Raw genomic sequence first — 24,048 nt, 5'->3', positions numbered from 1 at the left:
AGGCAGAAAAGTCCACTCTATTGTAGCTTTTTTCATCTTAGTTGAAACTTGACAACTAGATTTGAAAGTACTTTGTGATGTTTTTTTCCTATTTGATAAGACACAATTGCCCATCTGATTACAGACTGATTTTACATATGAAGAATTAATATGGATATCCTTTGTTTACCGAGCAATTACTATTAGTTTTGTATGTGAAATTTGTTTATTATAAATAACTGAATTTAATCTTTATAACAGTCCTATGAGAAAAATTTTATTGTCTCAATTTTATAGATAAGAAAACAGGTTCATAAAGGTTATCATAGCCTGGCTAATGAGTAGAGAGATACGAAAGTCTACATGAGTTAAAAAGGTTTACTCTGGGATCAACATGTACACACCACTATATTTAAAATAGATAACCAACAAAGTCCTACTTTATAGCACAGAGAACTCTGCTCAGTGTTATGTGGCAGTCTGGATGGGACGGGAGCTTGGGGGAGAATGGATACACGTATATGTATGGCTGAGTCCCTTTGCAGTTCACCTGAAACTATCACAATATTGTTAATCAGCTCTGCTGCTGCTGCTAAATCGCTTCAGTTGTGTCCGACTCTGTGTGACCCCATAGACAGCAGCCCACTAGGCTCCCCCATCCCTGGGATTCTCCAGGCAAGAGTACTGGAGTGGCTTGCCATTGCCTTCTCCAATTAATCAGCTCTACTCCAATATAAAATAAAAAATTAAAAAAAAAATAGCAGGCAAGCAGAGTTCCCAGAGATGGTATCATGTAAATTAATTTTAACTTCATCATCACATGAATAAAGAGATCCCTGGCAAAGAATCTGCCTGCAATGAAGGAGACTCAGCTTTGATCCCTGGGTCAGGAAGATCCCTTGGAGAAGGGAATGGCTACCCACTGCAGTATTCTTGCCTGGAGAATTCCATGGACAGAGGAACCTGATGGGCTACATGTAGTTCATGGGGTCACAAAGAGTCGAACACGAATGAGCAACTAACATAGTACTTTCAACACTTAAAAAAAAAAGGTTTACTCTGAATCACAAGTAATTACAGTACTCTGAATGTAATTCTTACTAGTATCTTTCATTCATCCATCCAGCCATTCATGCAATCATTTATGCTTTCACTTGTTGATTTCTAAAAAATCTTATTATTTACCCACTCTCCCACGATATACCAGGTACTGTGTACCAAGAATAGGGGATACAACAGTGTGAAACAGCAAAGTCCCTGATTCCCCAAGAGCGCACATTTCTTGTAGCAGTAGATGGGAACTGAAATAGAAAACAAAGAGGGTAACCCGGACAGTGAGAAGAGCTCTGAAAGGAATGAAGAGTGCACTGTGAAGCAGGGAGATCAGATGTGGCTGAGACCCCACTGCTTTTCACGGGAGGTCTGAGAAGGGCTCTCTGGAGAGGGGCTGACTGAGCTGAGACCCTCAGGATGAGAAGGCAGCATCCACGTGCATGGCCAGAAGGAGGAGTGCTCCAGAAGAGCAGGCAGGGCTGGGGAGGTGTCTAGGAGGGCCAGTTCCAGGCAATGGAAGCTTATTCTTATGAGTGCCCATTTAAAGATCCAGATAACTAGCTCAATGGAAATTATCCACAATCAATTCTATACCATGCTCTTTTCTAGAAGACAGGTCACTGAATGTGTCCTCTAGTTTTTTGTTGATTAAATTAAGACCACCATTACATCTTCAGGTGTTCAGTTTAGATAACTCTCAGCCTATTTACTGTATGTACCACATTTATTTTTGAGATCTAAGAGAAACGAGCCTCATGTGGGAGTTCTTAGGGGAAAATAATGGGCAAGTCACACATCTAATTAGTTTTTTCACATTATTTAATGTCTTAGTTACTTTTTTTTGGTAGCCTTCCCATTTCCTCTCATCTACTGAATAATAAGGTGCTGAGTGTTTGTAAACACTGTGATGAAGAGTAGTAACTGAAATTCTCCATAAAAGACATCTGCAATGTAGAGTGACAGGATAATTTTGCCCTCAGGGTGTTGGAAGAGATACTGTATCTTGTGCACTGTCATTACTTCCACAATTAGAGGGAGCCAGACAAGATTCACCTTCTCGTGACATTTCCCTGAAAGACAGGAAAATATTTGGATTCATATGACAAAATAAATGTTTCATTTTAAATTGTCTAACTCTTTCAGAACAATGTTATAAGCATCAATGTCTGTCATTTCAGGCTCTAGAGAGAGATTTTCTTTTCAGAGCTGTGAGCAACTGTAAGATAATGCATGATGTGTGGTATTATTTTTGACTGACAGAGCCAGATCTGATAATCCAAGAGGCTAAGATAAGAGTTGCTAATTTTTAATGTTGGTGTACAAAATGACTGGGGATGGTGATATTCACTTTAATATTCACTCTGTTCAGGTTTTGTGGAGGAGTATTATATATATATATATATATATATATATATATATATATATAGTTAGTAAAGTCTAACAATATATATGTATATATTAGTAAAGTCTCTCTGTTGTGTCTGACTTTTTGAAACCCATGGACTGTAGCCTGCCAGGCTCCTCTGCCCATAGGATTCTCCAGGCAAGAATATTGGAGTGGGTCGCCATGCCCTTCTCCAGGGAATCTTCCTGCCCAGGGATTGAACCTATATCTCTTACATCTCCTGCATTGGCAGGTAGGTTCTTTACCACTAGCACCACTTGGGAAGCCCATGATATATATATATTCAAGTATAAATATGTCCTGGGATGTGTTTGCTGGTTTGTAATGACTATGGTATGTCACCCAGTACTGGACCAAATGGACTGCTTTTTAAAAAAATTTTCTGATGTGGACCATTTTAAAAGTCTTTATTGAATTTGCTACAACTTTGCTTTGGTTTTATGTTTTGTTTTTTTGGCTGATAGGCATTGGGATCTTAGTTCCCCGATCAGGGATCAAACACACATCCCCTGCATTGGAAAGGGAAGTCTCAACCACTGGACTGCCAGGGAAATCTCTGGATTGCTTTTCAAAGGCAGTTCTCCCCTAGATTATAAATTCCTAGAAAGCAGGAACCATGTCTGTCCAATTCACTAGAGCTTAGGATGAGCTTGGGGCTTAGCCATTAGCAGCAGAAGTTTCATCAAGGCTTGAGAGGAAGAGGAAGATGAGACGACTGTCAACTGTTGGACTGAACAGAGAACTGAGTTGTCTCGGGGGGCCTCTGGCTGTCTTCTTTTACTCTTCTCCTAATGAAGAGCAACTGCTGTGAACTTTAGCCTGTTCACTTTGCTTGTAAACAAGACATGAGGTGGGATGCGGAACTGGACTTGCTGGCTCGTGGAGGTTGTGGGACAGCAGCCACAACCATCAGATTGTCTTGGTCCAGTAGGGACAGGACAGGCCTGGGAGTCTCCCAGCAAGAGCAAAAGGAAAGACAATAGCTTTATTATTGATCCAACCTTAGGGTTCACCAGATAGCAATCTCATAAAAATTGGGTGAATTTGGTTTAGAAAAAGTGTGTGTAGGACTTCCCTGGCAGTCCAGTAGATAAGAATCCACCTGCCAATGCAGGGGACATGGGTTCGATCCCTAGCCCAGGAAGATCACACATGCAGCAGGAAAACTAAGCCCCGCATTGCAACTACTGAAGCCCGTGAGCCCTAGACCCCTTGCTCCACAGCAGCAGAAGCCACTGCTATGAGAAGCCGGGCACCACACTGAGAGAGTAGCCCCCACTCACTGCAACTAGAGGAAGTCCACGTGAGGCAATGAAGACCCAGTGCAGCCAAAAATAAGTAAATACATACACACATACATATATTAATTTTTAAAATTTAGAAGTAAAAAGGTGTGTGTGAAAGAGTTTTTAGGTCAGCGAAACTGTGTATGTTACTATAATAGTGGACACATCCCATTATACATCTGTACAAATCCGTAGAACGGACAACACCAAGAGTAAGCCCTAATGGAAACACTTCAGGTGTAAAATAGATGTACCACTCTGGGAGGGACGTTGAGAATGGGGGAGGCTTCTCATGTGTGGGGCAGGGGTATACGAGAAATCTGCATCTTCCACTCAATTTCTCTGTGAACCTAAAACTGTTGTAGAAAAGAAAAAAAAAAGTGAAGTGAAAGTGTTAGTTGCTCAGTCATGTCTGACTCTGTGACCCTGAGGACTGTAGCCTGCCAGGCTCCTCTGTCCTTGGAATTCTCCAGTCAGAATACTGGAGTGGGTAGCCATTTCCTTCTCTAGGGGATCTTCCTGAACCAAGGATTGAACCCAGGTCTGCACTGCAGGCAGATTCTTTACCATCTGAGACATTAAAGAAAAGAAAGTCTATTAATAATTAAGAAATGATATGTAAATAATCAACTGCTGACAAGCTTATGTCATTCCTCAAATACACATTAATTTGGACTGCAAAAAAAGTTTGTGTATGCGTGCCCATAAATGCACAAAAAATTCCATGAAGATATTCAGAATATTCTTAAACTTGGTTTATTCCCTCCATCTTAGCCTAGGATGTTAGGTAGGAGGATTTACCATCCATTATCAATCTTGAATTTTAAAGATGTTTTGCTGTATATATATATTAAAGTTAAAATATGTTAAAATTTTTATATAGGTGGTTATTAACTTCTGGTGTGTTTTATTGCTTTTATCCCTACATGACTTCTCAATATTTAATGTATTTAATAATACTAAAAACTTTGGAAGTGTTTTGTTATCTCTGAAGGAAGAAGGGGATTATTTTTACTCAGAAGAGTCTTCTGAAGTGGCTTAGTACTATCATTCAACATTTTCTGGCTAGGAAATTGGGGTAGAAAGGAGCAAATGTATTCACTGACACATAGAAAATTTGCAAAAAGGATAGAATGAGAACTCGCCGCAGCCAAATTTACAAACCGGGTGCATTCAGCACAACAATATGGTCAGCGAGGCAGTGAAATCAGTTAAAACTGGGTGGCAGGGCTGGGTGCAGGTGTCAAATAAGCTAGCCCTGAAGGGCAATATCTTCTCAGAAGAGGGTAATGCAGGTGAGTATATCTTACTGTCTAAGCCATTAGGTAGAAATTAAATTGCATCTTCAAAGCAAACAGTTTGAATTAGTAGGAAATGACCAAGTGAGTTAGAGTGGGATGCCCGAGGCCTGTAATCTGATCAGCCAATATAGGAAAGAGTATATTTAGGCAGACAATGACTCCACTATGTTCAAATATGAGAACTAACCAGTATACTTCACTTTAGTTGGGGGGAGCCTGGTCTTTATTAAAAAGGAGAAATGACTATTTCATATTGTTGTTTAGTTGCTAAGTTGTATCTGACTCTTGCGACCCCGTGGACTGTAGCACACCAGGCAAACAAAACAAAAACAAGCATATCAATACAGAGAACAGAGTTTTGGTTACCAGAAAGAAAATAGGGTCAGGGAAGGACAGAATGGGTAGAGTGGAATCAACTATATAGTGCAGAATGAAAGCTAAATATGGGAAGATAAGCATGCTATAGGATATGCAGAAATAAAAATATAATATTGGGGCTTCCTTGATGGCTCAGTGGTAAAGAATCTCCCTGCTAATGCAGGGGACACAGGTTTGATCCCTTGTCCAGGAAGATCCCACATGCTGTGGAGCAACTGAGTCCCTGCCCCACACCAGCAAAGCCAGCGCTCTAGAGGCAGGGGCTGCAACTACTGAGTCCACGTGCTGCAGCTACTGAAGCCCTGGCGCCCGACAGCTCATGCTCTGCAGCAAGAGAAGCCACCGCAATGAGAAGCTCATGCACCACAACTAGAGAGTAGCCCCTGCTCACTGCAACTAGAGAAATGCTCATGCAACAACAAAGACTCGGCAGAGCTAGAATTAGTATTAACGAAATAATATTAAGAAATACAGTATTGTACACATGAAACTTATATAATGCTTAAACCAATGTTATCTCAATAAAAAATAAATTAAAAAAGAACTATTCCCCATTTGCTGACAGCAACATCCATAACAATGACGATTCTAAGAAGTGATAGAGAGCTAGTACTCGTTGGGACATTACATTAATCATAGAAGACATTTCTCCTTCTGTTTCCTTCAGTAGAAAATGGCCAAGGGGCATCTGAGTTTACTATTTACCAGCTCTCTTGGAAACTAACTTGTGACTAGGAAATGCAGGTTATGACAAATTCCATTCTAATCAACTTCTATCAAAAATTCTTCAGACTGTTTTGCCATATTGATTTTTGTTGCATACATAAAGCTTAAACTATAGAAGAACATTAATTGCCATTGTCTTTGCCTTGGGTATCATTTCTGTAGCAGTTTAATCTGAATATTTATAAAGTTTAAAATGAAATGCTTATTCAGTGAATGACGAATTATCACAAATTTGGTGCAAACTCAGAGAAAAATCTTAGTTTTAGATTCTGAAGGCTAAAGGAGAATATTATCTTAGGCACATAAAAATCTGCTGCCAAAGACAATATTTTTCAACGATGTGCTATTTGTTAGCTTGTTATAATTATATATTTTTTTCTTCTTTTTCAGAGTTAGCTGACTGTGAAGGAAATGGAAATTCCCATCGTTTCTCACTGACAATATCTGGGTGAATGAATAGCGAGTCTTAGGGTGCAAAAGATAATAGGATGCCTCACTTGCTGTACTGGATGCAAAGTCAAAGGACTCCTACCCTGGTGATGGTGGTGAGCTTTGCTACAATTGGATTAGAAACATTTAAAAATGTGGATTCACTGCATGCAAATTCACTAACACCAAAAGAAGAGATGAGTTAGCTGAGATGCCCTGTAGTTGCGCTTCCAAGCAGAAAACCCAGCTGCTGTCCCCTGATGCACTTTGAGTTTGACGTAAAAAGCGATGGCTCAGTCTTTCAGGGGAAAGCTTTGAGGAGGCTTTTGTCTTGTCTCCTGGACTATCTCCTGAGAGGCAGGCTTGTCAGCCTTGAGTGAAATAAATCCAGGCTTCACGATTTGGAGGAGAAGATGAGCTATGCCTTTGCTCTCTTGGCATTCATCTGGGGACTTGCTGTGAAAATCCTTCTCCTAGGACGAATTATCAGCCCCTCAAGACTTCACTAACGGAAAGTAAACTGTACTCATGAAAATTAAATGGAGGCATTCTGGATAATCAAAGAGGGCTCTCTTTCTTCTCCCTCTCTTTTTTTAAGATTCAGGAATTCAGTGCTTTGGTTTTCAGTGATGCTCTGTGCATTTATAGATCAAGGAGCTGGGATATTAGGAAGCATGCTTTTGTTTGCCTTTCTTATTCCAACACCTTAAAATCATGGCTTAGGTCCTTGGGGCCTTCTCTTGCTTGCCAATAAAAATAAAATAAAGAAGAGAGACATGCACTGTGATGAGAATATGAAGCCAGCAGAAAACTGCCCCAGAGTTTGCAAGACACAATCATATGTAACTTGGGAGATGTGTTTAAGGGTTAACTAGTATAAGTTGCAGAAGACTTGGAAAAGGAAGCATGAGACATGTAGACTAATCAATAAAATATACACTTTGTAAACATTAAACCACCTAGCCTCAATATTTCTCCCCACTAAAACACTGCTTGTTTATTTTTGTATCATTTATTTGCATCTATTACACTTAATAAAATATTTCTTTTATTGTTTTAGTATCAATATTTTATCAAGCCTTTTTTTCTCAACAAATACAAGTTGCATTTGCACTGGAACATTGCTACAGCTCATCTCTTTAAAAATAAAAATGCCCGACCCCCTCCCCTGCCCAAGGAATTAAATAGTCCCAATTTATCAAGAAAAAAAATAAAACTCAGATGGCTTTTGGTACATTTTCAAGTAAAGTATGAAATATTGGCAGATGCTTTTTATACATGTTCACTTTAGAGTAAAATGAAATTTTCATAATGTTCTTTAAAATACAATCCAATTAAATTTCCAGTGTGTTTACAAGCTCCTGGATGGAACTTTTGAAAAACTCACACTGTAGTAATAACCATAAAACCACCTTGCTAAGAAAATGCTACCCAACTTAGAAATAATACCTTCATAGTCTGTGTGGGAATGCATAAGTCCAGAATCTTTAGTAGGTGGTTATATTGATGGAGTCTGCATTTTCTCTCTATTGTGTCCTCAATAAAGAGGACACATCCTGAATGGCACTCTACTACCACGTGGGAAGGATAGGCCAGACACAAATCTCTTATTTGAGAAAGTTCATGCTTGAGAATTTGAGGCATCTACTCAGAGTCATCCAGCTAATGGCAGGTTCAAGTTCCCAGGTCTTTTCCCCAGAAACCTCTACTTCCATTCCTTGAGTTATTCTTGGCCTCTACTAAGACTGGGGTCAATTTCTACTGGACAGCCGAGGTGTTATGATTAGACATGGCCAATTACATAGCAGCTCACATCTAGATAAAATTGGTTACATGGCAGATACTACATGGAGTACTGTTATACACAGTACCTCTTTTACTCTTCATAAGAACTCTGTAAGATAGATTCTAAATAATGTCCTCATTTTACAGATGAGAAATTGAAAACCACAGAGGTCAGAAAACTTGTTCAAGGAAAGAAGAAAAGGGTCAAACCAGAAACCGAAACTAAGTCTGTTATATTTTTGAATAGACAGAGGGGCCTGGAGGCTACAGACCATGGGGTCACAGAGAGTCAGACACAACTGAACCGACTTAGCACGCATACATTTGAAAGTCCATACATTAAACCAATCTGATGCATGAATCCCCAAAACATTATGTTGAGAGAAGGAAACCATATACAAAATATTGCACACTGTCAATACCATATGATTCCATTTTTATGAAGTTCGAAAACAGGTGGAACTGATCAATGGTGACAGAAATCAAAGCTATTGTTTCTGTGGGGTAGGGCACTGTCTGGACAAGGGGACAAGAGAAATTAAAAAACAAGCAAAACTACTCTATTCCACTGCCTCTACACACAAACAACAAGGATACAAACAGAATAAGAATCCACATTTGTATTTAAAAACAAGCACATTTTCATATGTCTTTGTAAAGAACAGTTATATGCAAACAATGAAAACATGAAGTGTTCCTGAAATAAGAATTTAAATTTGGGGAATGCAGATTGTGAGAACTCAGTACTTTAGTGTGTAGGGATGATTACAATGCTTTTGCATACACACATCCTTTCTGCAAGTAAAATAGCAAACCATGTGTAAGACACACATGTAAATTATATTTCCAGATGTGTTAGCTACCACATGTAAAATCCTATTAAGAAATTTTTGTTGACAACAGCTAGCATTGGGGAGTAGAACCAGATCTTTGGTTGTGTCAGTTATGTTCTTGTGGCTGATAGAATATTTATTCCCAGAGTTAACTGTTATAAATTGCATTTTGCCCCTTCAGTTGCTACAAGCTTGTGATGGAGAGTGGGCGGAGAGGACAACCTGTAATTCAGGATGGTTTGAAAGCTGGTTGCCTAGGAAACTGGGATAAGCAGCAAAATGCCCACCAAAACCAACTGTCAACAAGATAGGGGGTTTTCTTTTTTGATCTGTGTTGCTTTCTAAATACATATTTTGTGACTTACGTGGAGTGGCATCTGATTTGGGCCATTAACCCCTAGTGGTCAGTGTAGGCCTAAGTGGGCCAAAGGTTAGTTGGGGAGGGTGGGACATTTTTCATAAACAATATACTGACAACATATTGGGGGAAGAGGAATTACGGTGCAGTTTAAAAGGGGTTTATAAGATAAGATAATCAATAGGTGAATATTTTACATAACATGCATGTAATTCTTGATCATAACTTTACATCTAAATTTACAGCAACAAAACTTACCTTTCTTTAATATGAAAATTTTATTTGTTGTAATTCCCTGCTGTTATGCTACTTATACCAGAAGCTTTGATTTGCAGTCAAGTAATTATCGTCGAGGGTAGTACTTGGGAATTCACAAAGCTCTGATGAAAATAGTACCTAATTTCCCAGTACTTTTAAAGTATATGCACACTTAACTTTTTATTTTTAAATGTGTCACACATGCATACACATGCATTTTAGAAGTATGGATACATGTGTGCAGGGTTCCCTGGTGGCTCAGACGGTAAAGAGTCTGCCTGCAATGCAGGAGACCCACATTCGGTCCCTGGGTGCGGAAGATCCCCTGGAGAAAGAAATGGCAACCCACTCCAGTGATCTTGCTGAGAATTCCACAGGCAGAGAAGCCCGGCAGGCTACGGTCCATGGGGTTGCAAAGAGTCAGACACAACTGAGTGACTAACACACACACACACACACACACACACGCACATGCACGTATATATTTAAGTAAAATCATATGAAACTGTTGGGTCTACAAAAATGGCAATTTTATATACTTCAACTCAGGAGTGATCATAGAATACATTTTTTTCTCACCTGTTTTTGCTTGGATCCCTGTTTCCTCTTTTCCTACTTCCACCTTACCCTGTCTATATCAGCTCTACTCTGCCCTTCTCACATATCCCCAGGCTATTCTCTTCTCACTGGCAATTCACATTCATAACCATGTATGTATATCTCTCCATACTCATGGAATCAGGAACTCAGGTCTCCTGCATTGCAGGCAGATTCTTTTCTGTCTGAGCCACCAGGGAAAGCCCATGGAATCACAAACAGGCACAAATATATCTGTGCGTCTGTGTGCGTGCCAGCCACCAAACTCATTGTGTGAAACCTCAAACCTCCAGATTACTTTTGTCTCTGTTGAAAGTTATAGCTAAATACTCTAATTCCTGCATTTGAATAATATTTATCTCCTCTTCTTGGCACTTATCTTTAAGGGATTTCAGCCTGGTTTTAAGTAGTTGCTTCACTTTTTTGATACTCATTCACTTGAATTCTCTTTCTTTTATTATGTGCTAGAAACCAGTCACAAATGATTCAAGCTGTAAAGTATGGCAGTGGGTCACACGATCAATTAGTCATTCTTTCCTCGTTTCTTACTTTTGCCTCCACAGAATAACCTATTATTTTGCAAAGTTAAGAATAAGGATGTAAGAGAAGGAAGTACTTTAACACCAGACCCAGAATTTCTCCTGTGAAGAAAAATGGCCTCCCAGAGCCATTTCTCTGGTTTCCATCTGTCAGAGCAAAGTTAATGATCAGGTAGGCAGGGGTCCGCATGAAGAGACCTTAGAATTCATGTTAGAGAGGAGAGTGTTCGAAATCTTCAAAGAGACAAGAGGTACAGCTTCATGGCAGGTGTCATAGGAGACCTCAGCCACTCAGTGAAAGGTGACTTCTCCCCTCACTGCCTATAGTCACGGCCACTGAATTCCACTCTCCTTCCAGGAGATAATATTGATTTAATGGCAGGAGATCTCTGCTCAGTCACGTGGGTAAATCCCCCGGGTTCTGGGCCACTGGGCTACTCCAGGATTACACCACTCTGAGTTTTCTCTCTAGGGAATTCGTCTCCACAGAGGAAGAAGGAGTTCAGGACTCAGAGGTGGAGGGTCTAGGCCCTCTTCTCCACTCTGCCCTTGTCTGCGCCTGTGTGCATCTCCATAGTTCTTGGGTGGTCTTTGGTTCACACGTAAAGGTCTGCTGTGTGACCAGGCTGTTGTCCTTGGGCCATGGTCCTTTCTCTTATTTTGAAAGTTCTTTGTCATGAAATAAAAGGTCAATTCACAGGAATTTGGGGGTTGAAGTTCTCTCGAGATTAAGTGAGAAGACTCCATTTCTAAGATGGTGATGGGTTTCTAAGATGTGATGGGTTTGCCTGGTAGGATCGGCTTGGGCCTGTCTTTTATCCTCAGCCAAGGACCCCCTGGCCAGGGAGAACACAGATCATTCTAGTTCTTGTGTGACTGAGGGCTGTTATTTATTTAGAAGCGGAGACTGCCCTCCTCCTGCCTGTCGAAAGGGTTTCAAAGCTGCCGCACCAGGGACTGTTTCAGACTACAGACTCCAGTGACTAACGACCCGTGTCCTCGCTTCAATAGTGAAATCCCCAAAGGTCCTAGAAGAGAAGAGAAGTAAATCGTGACAGCTGCTTAGAGGGCATTTTAGAACTAAATCCCAGGAGAAATGTTTTTGGGTTCAGAGAGAGACCTCCCCACTCTCCACTGAAGAAAAAGAAAATGAAAAGAGAGGAGGGGGAAATAGCATACAGAAGGTCACTGTTTGCAGCTCGCTCAGGTGTGCTCTGAAGACCAACCCCCTCCATCAGCAATTAGTAGTTGACCCTTGAGCTCCTCTGCCTCCCAGAAAGCACAACAGAATCAGACATGGGAAGTACACACACACACACACACACACTCCATATGTTTCTACCTGCAGGAAACAAGTTTTTGTGGGTGAGAGAATGAGGCCAGGTGATATTTCAAACAGAGTGTAATTTTAGCAGATCTATCAAGAACATTGATGTGGGAGGCTTCTTACTGTAATCCCGGAAGTCTTTTCATTTTCTCTCTGGAAAGTGTGAGACTAATTGCAACACTGGTTCGTTTCCAAAACTGGACAGTGAGTTAAAGAGCAGCAGCCACTGACACAACAACAACAACAACAACAACAACAACAACAACAGCCAAAGCATTTATCCTGGCCACCATGGAGTTTCTGGAAAGAACTTACCTTGTGAATGACAAAGCCACCAAGATGTACGCCTTCACACTAGACAGGTAACAGACATCCGATTCTGCTTCACAATTTTCTGTGTCTTGAATATTCACAAAGTCCCTAGATCCTACTGCTTCAGAATTGGAGAGTTCTGCTTTTGCAACCCAGGGGCATTTTGCAAAATTTTATCAACTGTTGATTGACTTGTATAATTTATATTCTGAAAAGGTCATACTCTGTATAGTTGATTTGATTCCTTACATATCCTGAGTGCATGAAGGATACATCTTATTAGTATATTTTTATCTGTAGATTTTCTAAAAGATTGATATATACAATCTAATGTGTTTACCTTTCTTTTCCTCAATTATTCCCACTTTTAAGATGGTAAATTTTAGTAAATTATATTTAGAAAGAATTAAGGTTTTTTGCAACTGTGTGGCAAATTGTGGTTACACTGATCTTAATTGCTGTTTTCATTACATAATATCATTATCAAATACTCACACCTAGAATAAATACAGCTGAGTTTAATGGTCTACCTAGCTCTAGTTCTTTTTATTATCTTCCACAGTGCCATGTGCAATGTATTCATTCATTTCCCCCTTATTTAGCAATTATTGGTTGAACACATCTGGATATATAATGAAAGCAAAAACATTCCTAGTCACAGATCTCTGTCTTCTTGAAAGTTTGAGTCTAATGTAGAACGTGTTTGAGAAATAGGCAATTACAAAATGGCATGTGTTTATTCTAGGAGCATTCAGTAAGAATATCTCAAGGGAACCTAGCTAGGTCTTTGCTGGACTTTGGTAGCCAGAGAAAGCTTTTCAGCAGTGATAGACTGAGAATTGCAAAAGAAAAAGGAGTTAGAGTGAAGTTAGGGAAACCCTACACAGGAGGTAGGGTTACAAAAGTTTTCATGATTGAGTTATTTCCTGGTAAAGATAGAGGCAAATAAGAATGAGATTTTGGTGCGTTTGGGGAATTCAATCCAAGAGAAAAGTACTCAGAATACATAGATAAATGAATGAGAACCTGAAAAAAATTTATGTTAGGAGTGGAATTTAAGAGAATACATACCCATAATAGTATGTTTAATGTTTTTATGCATTTCATGAAGCCACATTAATATTCCAAAAAGTAGTGGCATTGTGTTTGATAACATCAAATATTCGAGCAACTGCAAAGGGACTTTTCCTTAGGATATTTATAACTTTGCTTAAAAAATATACAATGAAGAATCTAGCACATTATCTCATGTTGTAAGAATTATTTTTCTTGGAAAATAATATTAGATGGAATTTATTGAGATCATAAACAATAAAGCCTCATGTTAGGTTGGCAGAAATTTTAAACAATAAATTGTTAACACTATGGACACTATTAGTAGAGCATCTCAACATCATTGAATTAATGGTATTTCCCTTCTCATTAAATAGACCATTTAGCTCTCTGTCATGCAAATAAAGCAACTGTTTACAGTTATAAGGTCTCATTCACCTCATATATGGGTACAGTTTTCAGGATACAGTGATGATAAAAACTGTCAAGCTCATTTTTACTTTCTTTTCAAATAAAAACGATAGAATCTATAGGACTCCTTGTTTTCATTCCAAGGAAACGTTTAGCTGAAGTAGTATCAGTCCTCTAAGGGAAAGACACGTAGCTCTCAGTTCTGATGGCCTGATCCTCCCAAGGGTAGAGCCTGGTGGGGGAACTAAGATCCCATAGGCCACATGGGTGCTGCCAACAACAACAACAAAGAAACCCAAAACGCTTGAACCTACATATATCATTTATCCTAATCCCTCATTTTGCCACATAGGAAAGGGAATTGCAAAGAGAATAAGCACCATTCTTTTTTGTTTTTTCCATTTATTTTTATTAGTTGGAGGCTAATTACTTTACAGAATTGTAGTGGGTTTTATCATACATTGACATGAATTAGCCATGGATTTACATGTATTCCCCATCCCGATCCCCCCTCCCACCTCCCTCTCCACCCGATCCCTCTGGGTCTTCCCAGTGCACCAGGCCCGAGCACTTGTCTCACGCATCCAACCTGGGCTGGATAAGCACCATTATTTTTTTTTGCATTTTATTTTATTTTTTTATTAGTTGGAGGCTAATTACTTTACAATATTGTAGTGGGTTTTGTCATACATTGACATGAATCAGCCATGGATTTACATGTATTCCCCATCCCGGTCCCCCCTCCCACCTCCCTCTCCGCCCGATCCCTCTGGGTCTTCCCAGTGCACCAGGCCCGAGCACTTGTCTCATGCATCCAACCTGGGCTGGTGATCTGTTTCACCCCAGATAATATACATGCTTCGATGCTGTTCTCTTGAAACATCCCACCCTGCCGATGTCTGTTTGGTCACAGGAGAGCTGGGATGTGGACTCACACCTCCCACTGTGAATTCTGTTGCCTTCCCCTCCCGCCCTCCTGCAGACACGCTAAATACAAAGCAGTGACGTCCTGACGTCCTGTACTTGCTGTAACTGAATCAACCTTGCAAACAGCACGCTAAGTGAGAGAAGCCGGTCACAGAAACTCCATCATGTACGGTTCTCTTCATCGAAAATATCCAGAAGAGGCAATTTCATACAGACAGAAAGTGGACTAGTCGTTTCTTCAGGTAGTACTGTGCGTGAGGAGAATGGGGATTTGCAGGGTATGGAATTTCTTTTCGGGGTGATGAAAATGTTCTAAACTAGATTGTGGTGATGGTTGTTTGAGTGTGTATTAGTCACTCAGTCCAGTCTGACTTTTTGCAACCCCATGGATTGTAGCCTGCCAGTCTTCTCTGTCCATGGGATTCTCCAGACAAGAATACTGGGGTGGGTACCCTTCCCTTCTCCAGGGGAACTTCCCAACCCAGGGACTGGATCGAACCCGGGTCTTCCGCATTGTAGGCAGATGTTTTTATCATCTGAACCACCAGGGAAGCTCTATTTGGATATCAGATTAGTTGCTCAGTCCCGTCTGACTCTTTGTGACCCCATGGACCATAGCCCGCCAGGCTCCTCTGCCCATGGGGATTCTCTAGGCAAGAATACTGGAGAGGGTAGCCATTCCCTTCTCCAGGGGATCTTCCCAACCCAGGGGTCAAACCCAGGTCTCCCGCATTGCAGGCGGATTCTTTACCAGCTGAGCCACCACGGAAGCCCAAGAATCCTGGAGCAGGTAGCCCATCCCTTCTCCAGGGGATCTTCCCATCCCAAGAATCCAACTGCAGTCTCCTGCATTGCAGGCGGATTCTTTACTAACTAAGCCACCAGGGAAGCAGGCTATTTAGGTCTAAATATACATGTACATAAGGTTTCAGTGAGATGGGCGGAAAATTGTTTTGAGTGACTAGAGAGATTACTTATTTAAAATTAAACTTTGAAAACCAGTTACTCTCAATAGCTTGAAGTGCTTAATTAAAATACATTTACATCTATGGTCTCTCAACTTTCCCATATACCACTCTTTTTAACCTTTCCTCTCCCAGGTGCTGCCCATGATACCACACAGCCTCTGTTACTGTTGGCTGGTTTGCCATGTCCCCCCTCTGCTAGGACATAAAGCTTCTTAGATCAAGAGCTTTGTTTGTATCAAGGACATGGTATCATTAGCACCTTTGATGGGGCAGATGTATGGTAGACATGCAATACATTTGTTGGATGGATGAATACATGAAGTGGTGGAAATGCCATGGTGGGACCTAAGCTTTTATTTCCTCTCCCAACAGGACTAGTGATTTGACGTTCTGGGGAAAAGTAATGTTAAAGTACAAGAACAAAGTGATTTTACGTAGTCAACGTATAAATAAGAGGTTAAAAAATTACCTAGTTGGCCAAAAATGTTGAACAATCTATTTGGCCAGCCCAATATTACCAGTTTCACTTCAAAGGTATAGAAACAAAAATGTTTAACCTCTAAAACCAAATGAAAATAAGACACAAAATTAAAAAAAAAATGATTCTCCAAGGTCACAAAATAAAGCCCCACTCTTTAATTCCTTTTTAAAGGGATGAATTCAAAGTTCTAGGCTACTGATGCCAAATTCTCTAATATTTCGTTATTTTTCTTCTCTGTTTCTACCTCCCCCCTGCCCGCCTTTTTTTCCTCTTTGATACTACAGTAAATTTATTTGCTCAACCCTATTGCTCCTGCTTTTCAAAGCCTCAGTCATATTTGAATGGGTGGGAATTCTGGTGATTTACTCTTTGACAGATTCACATTTCAGTTTTTTACATATTCTAGCATTTGCTTTCTAGAACCTATGTTTTAAAATTCTTAGAATTTGCATCACTTTCAGATTGAGGGCCTGTCCTACATCTAGAGACAGTTAGATCTCTTTGGTCTTATGAGGTGATGAGGAATATATTTTAACTTCTGTTTTTAACTTCTTTTGGAATTGTAGACCCTTTGGGGAGTTCAGTGAAGATGGTGGGCTCCTGCCTCTCCCCATAAAATATATACATATACATGTATGAACACACTGAATCCAATTTCAGTACCACTTTTGGATTTCTGGCTTAGTGCTTCAAGAAACAATCTCAGCTCTTGTCCGTGTCTAGGACAAGGTAACAGGATTAAAAGTTAAACCTGGCCATGTTTTGTGCATTTTTCCTCTTGTGGCATTGCACACAGGCTGTGCCCCTGGTAGGAGTCCTGCATACTCTGCCTTCAAAAATGCTCCAAGGTAAGTTCACTCACCACCTGGTTTTCTGTGCCTACAAGGTTATGATAAACAGAAAATAGAGCGAAGTACACCAGTGGTCACAAGAACGATGCCAGAACATTCGGTGACCTGTCCCTCTCACACTGCCTTCTCAGCACAAAGGAAAAGGAAATCTCCAGCATGCTCTTCTATCAGCTCTCTGGCTCCTCTGAGTCAATGGCCATTTGTGACTAACATTACTATGCTATATGGTTGCTAATTATCGGTGTGTATCACATTACAAAGCTGAAAATCTATAGATATAAGAACTATACATGTCTTTTGTCAAATGGTTCTTATTCCAATTAGATTATTTAGAACTCTTCAAAATCCTGAGTGCTATTAACATCACCAGCAAAAACATTCTGAAGCCAATTTGTCAACATCTATGAATTTCCTTAAAAATGCAGATATTTTTTAACTCAGTAATTCCCCTTTCAGGATTACATTTTGAGGAAATAATAATATATTGAGTAAAGACAAAATTTAAGGATATGAATCACAGCAGAGTTTATACAAGCAAATAATTGGAAGAGTCAATTATTCAATTTTAGGAAATATTGTGATATAGCTATACTAAATATAATGTTCTCTATATTGAACTAATGATGTAGAGTATTTAATAAATTGAGAAAATGCTAATAATATATACAGCTAAAAATTAGCTCCCAAAACTGTATCTTTGGTGGACTCCCCAGCCCACCCCCACTGAGTTGCAGTCATGTGATCTGGGTAGAGTTTACCCTACTCTCAGCTCTAAGAGTCAGTGGGGTTGGGTTTAGCCAGTCTTCTGGCTGTAATAAGATCTAAGCCAGTTAGCCCATCCATATTCCTCTGGCTTTAAAGGCTGGCCAAATCAGCATGCAACTCAGGACTCCTGTTTAGCAGTTGGGAGAATGAACACTCTTTCTCCCTGTATAAGAAAATACAACTACACAGTCCTGATTACCTTGGGCAACTATTTCACTTTATGATAAAAATTAGCCTGTGGTAAAAGAGTAGTAGAGAACTGCAGAGCAATGGCTCTGGAGCTTTGATAAATCAGGCCTGATGCCTCTAGCTGTTTTCAGCTGCAAAACCAATAATTCCCATGTATTGATCTACTTAGCATGAGCTTTGTTTTCTGTACTTGCAATGAAAAACATTATAATTAATATTGTCTCTAAGAAAACAGTGAATCACAAAAAACTCTGAAAAATTCTTAAAGAGATGGGAATACCAGACTACTTTATTTGTGTCCTGAGAAACTTCTATGTGGGTCAAGAAGCAATAGTTAGAACTAGACATGGAACAACTGACTGGTTCAAAATTGGGAAAGGGGTACTTCAAGGCTGTATATTGTCATCCCGCTTATTTAACTTGTATGCAGAGTACATCATATGAAATGTCAGGCTGGATGAAATCAACACTTCTGGGAGAAATATCAACAACCTCAAGATAGGCAGCTATTACCACTTTAATGGCAGAAAGTGAAGAGGAACGAAAGAGCCTCTTAATGAAGGTGAAAGAAGAGAGTGAGGAAAGTTGGCTTGAAACTCAACATTCAAAAAACTAAGATCAAGGCATCCAGTCTCATCACTGCATGGAAAATAGAAGGAGAAAAGATGGTAACAGTGACAGATTTTATTTTCTTGGGCTCCAAAATCACTGTGGGTGGTGACTGCAGCCATGAAATTAGAAGGCGCTTGCTCTTTGGAAGAAAAGCTATGAGGAATCTAGCCATCATATTAAAAAGCAGAGACATCACTTTGCCAACAAAAGTCTGTATAGTCAAAGAAAGTGAAAGTGTGAGTCTCCGAGTCATGTCTGAATCTTTGCAACCCCATGGACTGCAGCCTGCCAGGCTCCTCTTTCCATGGAGTCAGCCAGGCAAGCCTACCATTTCCTTCTCCAGAGGATCTTCCCGAACTAGGAATCAAACCTGGGTCTCCTGTACTGTAGGCAGATTCTTTACCATCTGAGCCACCAGGGAAGCCCTAGTGGGTTTAGTCAATGCTACGGTTTTTCCAGGAGTCATGTACGGATGTGAGAGTTGGATCATAAAGAAGGCTGAGTGCTGAAGAATTGATGCTTTCAAACTGTGGTGCTGGAGAAGACTCTTGAGAGGTCCCTTGAGAAGCTGCAAGATCAAACCAGTCAATCTTAAAGGAAATCAACCCTGAATGTTCCCTGGAAGAACTGATACTGAAACTGAAGCTTCAATACTTTGGTCACCTCATGGGAAGAACTGACTCACTGGAAAAGACCCTGATGCTGGGAAAGATTGAAGGCAAAAGGAGAAGGGTGTGGCAGAGGATGAGATGGTTAGATAGCATCACCAACTCAATGGATATGAATTTGAGCAAACTCCAGGAGATAGTGGAGGACAGAGGAGCCTGGTGTGCTACAGTCCATAGGGTCACAAAGTGATGGACACGACTTAGTGAGTGAACGACAACAACAACCAAGTAAAAAAAAAGTGCATTTATGCATTACAAAGCTAAACAAAAAACTGTCAATAATATTTGTCTCTTGGAAGTATGCTTATTAGTGATTTTTCCCTCTGTTTTGTACCTTTCTGTAATTCCAGTTTTTCTATAATGAATATGTATGTTATTTTATTCATGAAAAATATATAATGATAATTAGAGTTATAATCATAAATATCATTTAGGCCAAAACCATCAGATCTTTTTCTGGATGGTGATAAGACCAATGAAGTAACTCTTCAAGTGGAGGAAAATAATTTATTTCCATCTTTATGCCTTTCAAAGCCATGAATGCAAAGTTCTTCTAATAACCTAAGTCTTCTAATAAATTTATCAAAACTATAAGCCTGAGTAGTTCGAGATCACTGCAGAGGTAAAATTTGGTTTTAAGCATACCAATGTTCAGATAGAGAGGCAATGTGGGCACAGTGAAAACAAGACTGAGCTTGGAGTCCCAGCTCTGCCATTTCCCAGCTATCTGACCTCAGGAAATCAATGCAAGTCTCTGAATCTTAGTTACTTCAGTAAGAAACTGTATTGTTTGTATAGCTGTTCAGCTGTGTCTGACCTTTTGTGACCCCACAGACTATAACTGACAGGCTCCTCTCTGTGGCACTGGATTAATGTCATCCACAATCTCTGCATCTGTAAAATTCTGTATGTCTATAAATGGCTCCATATTTCTATGAATGCTTTATACTTGAACAGAACAAAAATGCACTGCCTCTTTTGGGAAGTCCAAGTAGGTTTAACTCTCACTGGGCTTCCCTAGTGGCTCAGTGGTAAAGAATCTGCTTGTCAAATGCAGGAGATGTGAGTTTGATACCTGGGTTGGGAAGATGCCCTGGAGAAGGAAATGGAAACCCACTCCAGTATTCTTGCCTGGAAAATCCCATGGAGAGAGAAGCCTGGTGGGCTACAGTCCACGGGGTTGCAAAGGAGTCTGACATGACTTAGCGGCTAAAGAACAACAACAACAAACTCTCATTACAACTTTGATAGATCGGTAGAGATTTCTGCAAAACTGTGTAAAGGGTCCATATGGACTCAGCAGGAAAAAGTGCTATAACCTATTAACAATGTGACTGTTGGGAAGAAAGACAGTGATGGCACGCCACAGTGAGTATTTCCATCACCAGGCTGGCTCACACACATATTACTCATTAATAATAATAATCTCATCATTGCCCTTTTCTAAATTTATAGCAGTGTCCAAAATCTTTTCAGTGAAGTAACTGGGAAGGAAATGAATCAAAATGTATTTGCTTCCTTTCTCCTTTTTTTTAATCTCTTTAAAAAAATGAATTTATATTTGGCTGCACTGGGTCTTCCTTGCTGCGTGCATGCTTGCTTTCTCTAGTTGCAGCAATTGGGGGCTACTCTTTGTTGCAGGCGCACAGGCTTTTATTTTTCATTGGGGTGGCTTCTACTGTTGCGGTGGGTTCTCTTGCTGCAGGGGGTTTTCTTGTTGCGGAGCATGGGCTTTAGGGTGCTTGGGCTCAGTCATTGTGGGTCGCAAGCTTAGATGCCCCACTGCATGTGGAATCTTCCTGGATCAGGGATTAAATCTGTGTCCCCTGCATTGTTAGGCAGATTCTCAACCACTGGACTCCCAGGGAAGTCCCTCCTTTGCTATCTCTTAATCAGAGGTGTGGGGGTGTGTGCCTGCTTAGTTGCTCAGTCGTGCCTGACCTTTGTGACCCTGTGGACTATAGCCCACCAGGCTCCTCTGTCCATAGGATTCTCCAGGCAAGAGTACCGGAGTGAGTTGCCATGCCCTCCTCCAGGGGATCTTCCTGAGCTGGGGATTGAACTTGAGTCTGCCTGCATCTCCTGCATTGCAAGCAGATTCTTACCCACTGAGCCACCTGGGAAGCCCTTTCAGGGGTAGTATAGACTAAACATGAGTTTGCTTACATAAAAAAAAAACTTTTTTGAAACTGAGAATTCAGAAGAAAATCTCTTGCTTGTTCCTTACACTGGATGTTTCACCTAGAAGGAGCTGTGAATTCTAAGTTCCGAGCTAGTCAGCAAATGTCCTCGTAGCTGTTCTGAGAATTGGTAGGGCTGTCAGTAAGAAGTTTGTTTGCAACCATGCTCACTTCTTGCTTCTGTCAAACTCCTCCACAGCGTGGAACTCCAGCAGAAACCCTTGAATAAAGATCAGTGTCCTGGAGGAAAGCCAGAGGAGCTGGAGTCAGGAGTCATCCATCACCGCCACCACAAGTGCAAGGCCACAGAGGACAGGGCGCAGGAGCAAATCCACGCCAAGTGGAAGCTCTGCGCTGCTTCAGGAATATGCTTAGTTTTCATGATTGCAGAGGTCGTGGGTGAGTATTTCTCAAACCGTCTCTGCTTAAACAAACAAACGAAACCCCCGCGTCATTACAGGAGGGTTGTCTAAAGTCTTTCTTTTAAAAAAAGACTGAATATTTTCTGTATACTTAAAGTAACAATATGCTCATTGTAGATAAGCTGGAAAATAGAAGGAAGCAAAATAATATTCGTCAAAATCCCACAATTGAATGATAATCTCCAATAACATTATGGAGTATTTTTGTACTGTATATTTTCTATTCATAGCTCACAACTTTGTAAAATATAACTGAGAGCATGCTGAATGCTTTTTGCCATGCCATCAAATATTCTTCAGAAAGCGTTTCTATGCCTGAGCAACATTCTGCTCCTGTATGCTCCTGTGATTTTCATAACCGTCTCCATTGCTAGAAATTTAGGGAGCTTTTCCCCTGCTTATGGACAACGATGCAGTGAAAAATCTTGAACAAAACTCTGCCTGCTTTTCTGGTTTATCCCTTCAAAGAGATTCCTGAGAGTGGAAATTGTTGGCTGAAGACTATGAATATTTTTATTACTTCTTTGTGAACATTGTCAAGCTGCTATCTAGAAAGCTTGAAACAGTTCCTGTGTCTGCCAGTTTTGCAGAATGACTATCTCCAAATCGTTACTAGAATTTATTTCAATCTTTTAAAAATCTTTGCTAATGTATAGATGAATATGCTTTATTTTAATATGCATTCCTTTAATTGTTACTGTTAACAATGTTTGCATGTTTATTAGTGATCTCTATTTCCCTCTGCTAATGTATTAGTGATCTGTATTTTGTCAGATAATTTGTAATTCTCTATATTGATCTCTGGGAGCTCTTTATATATTAGGATATTTAACTTCTGTTACATTTGTTATAAGCACTATTCTAATTTGTCATTTACTTTTTAATTTTGGTTTAATTTTTGGTTTGACTTAGAGAAGTTTCAAATTTTATATAGGTAATTCTATCAAATATTTCATTTTGAACTGATTTGTTTTATTATACTACTCTTTCACTATTTTAGTGCTTAGTAAGCCTTTCCTATCTACTGAGAAGATAAATATCACTATGTTGTTCAATTTTTCACATTTAATTTTAAATCAATATGGAATTATATATACTCTCAAGATTGAAAATTCTCTAACGAGCTAACAAAGATTTCAGCATCATTTATGGAATAGTTCATTATTTCCTCCATTGATTTTTCTCCCTATTACTTTTCTCTTTTTTTAAATTTATTATTAATTGGGGGATAATTACTGTACAACATGTTGGTTTCTGCTGTACAACAACATGAATCAGCCATAAGTAGACATATGTCACTGCCCTCTTGAACTTAACAGAGTTAGGTTCTAAGGTGTTCTATTGACCTGTGCTGCTGATCTGTCGGCAGTTAACTTATTTAATGCAGATTTACATGTTGTAATGTCTGTTGTTCTTCCCTCATTATCCTTTAACAGAAAAAAATATAAAGCTGTTCATTCCTGTTTATTATTCTAATTGAACATGAAAATAATTTTGTTTAGCTTCCTTCAAAATTTAATTATGATTTCATTGTATATGAATTAATTTGGGAACACAAATCTTCTTAAAATACTCAGTTTTTCCTTCTAGAAATATGGTATGTTTCTCCATTTACCCCAATATTCTACATCTCTCTTCAAGGTTCTGTGGTTTTAGTTTGCTTGTTTCAAGACATGGACAATCTATTTCTTGCTAGGTTTATAATAGTTTTGTGTGTTTGGTTTATTTTTTCCAGAGGTGAGTGGGGTCTCCCTTTTCTCACGTCCTGCTTTGTAGATTGCTACTTATTGTATTTTGGAAAGTCTTCATTTTGCATATTCACTTTGAATTCAATAATGTATTTGAACTATTGCCATTCTAAATGTAACTCAGTTAACTTTCCTTGTTCCTGTCATCCCTCCTCCCCATCCCAGGAGATAACCCTCTTTTGTGCAAAAAAATTTTATTTCTCCTTG

The 24,048-nt window shown here is 39.7% G+C and overlaps 1 protein-coding gene across 1 annotated transcript in view; it reads left to right on the top strand.

Annotated features, from left to right (window-relative positions):
• Positions 1–12,545: 12,545 nt before the first annotated feature.
• SLC30A8 (solute carrier family 30 member 8) overlaps positions 12,546–24,048 on the top strand; it is a 36,724-nt gene continuing 25,221 nt past the window's right edge. Inside the window, exons 1-2 of the mRNA XM_020888658.2 lie at positions 12,546–12,616; positions 21,871–22,070. Coding sequence (XP_020744317.2) covers positions 12,546–12,616; positions 21,871–22,070 — 271 coding nt within the window. The remainder of the gene's footprint in view (positions 12,617–21,870; positions 22,071–24,048) is intronic.

The sequence above is a fragment of the Odocoileus virginianus genome, chromosome 15 (assembly GCF_023699985.2).
Source record: "Odocoileus virginianus isolate 20LAN1187 ecotype Illinois chromosome 15, Ovbor_1.2, whole genome shotgun sequence".
Classification (NCBI taxonomy): Eukaryota; Metazoa; Chordata; class Mammalia; order Artiodactyla; family Cervidae; genus Odocoileus; species Odocoileus virginianus.
Note: the sequence above shows the minus strand (reverse complement) of the source record. Positions and strands in the feature narration are given on the sequence as shown.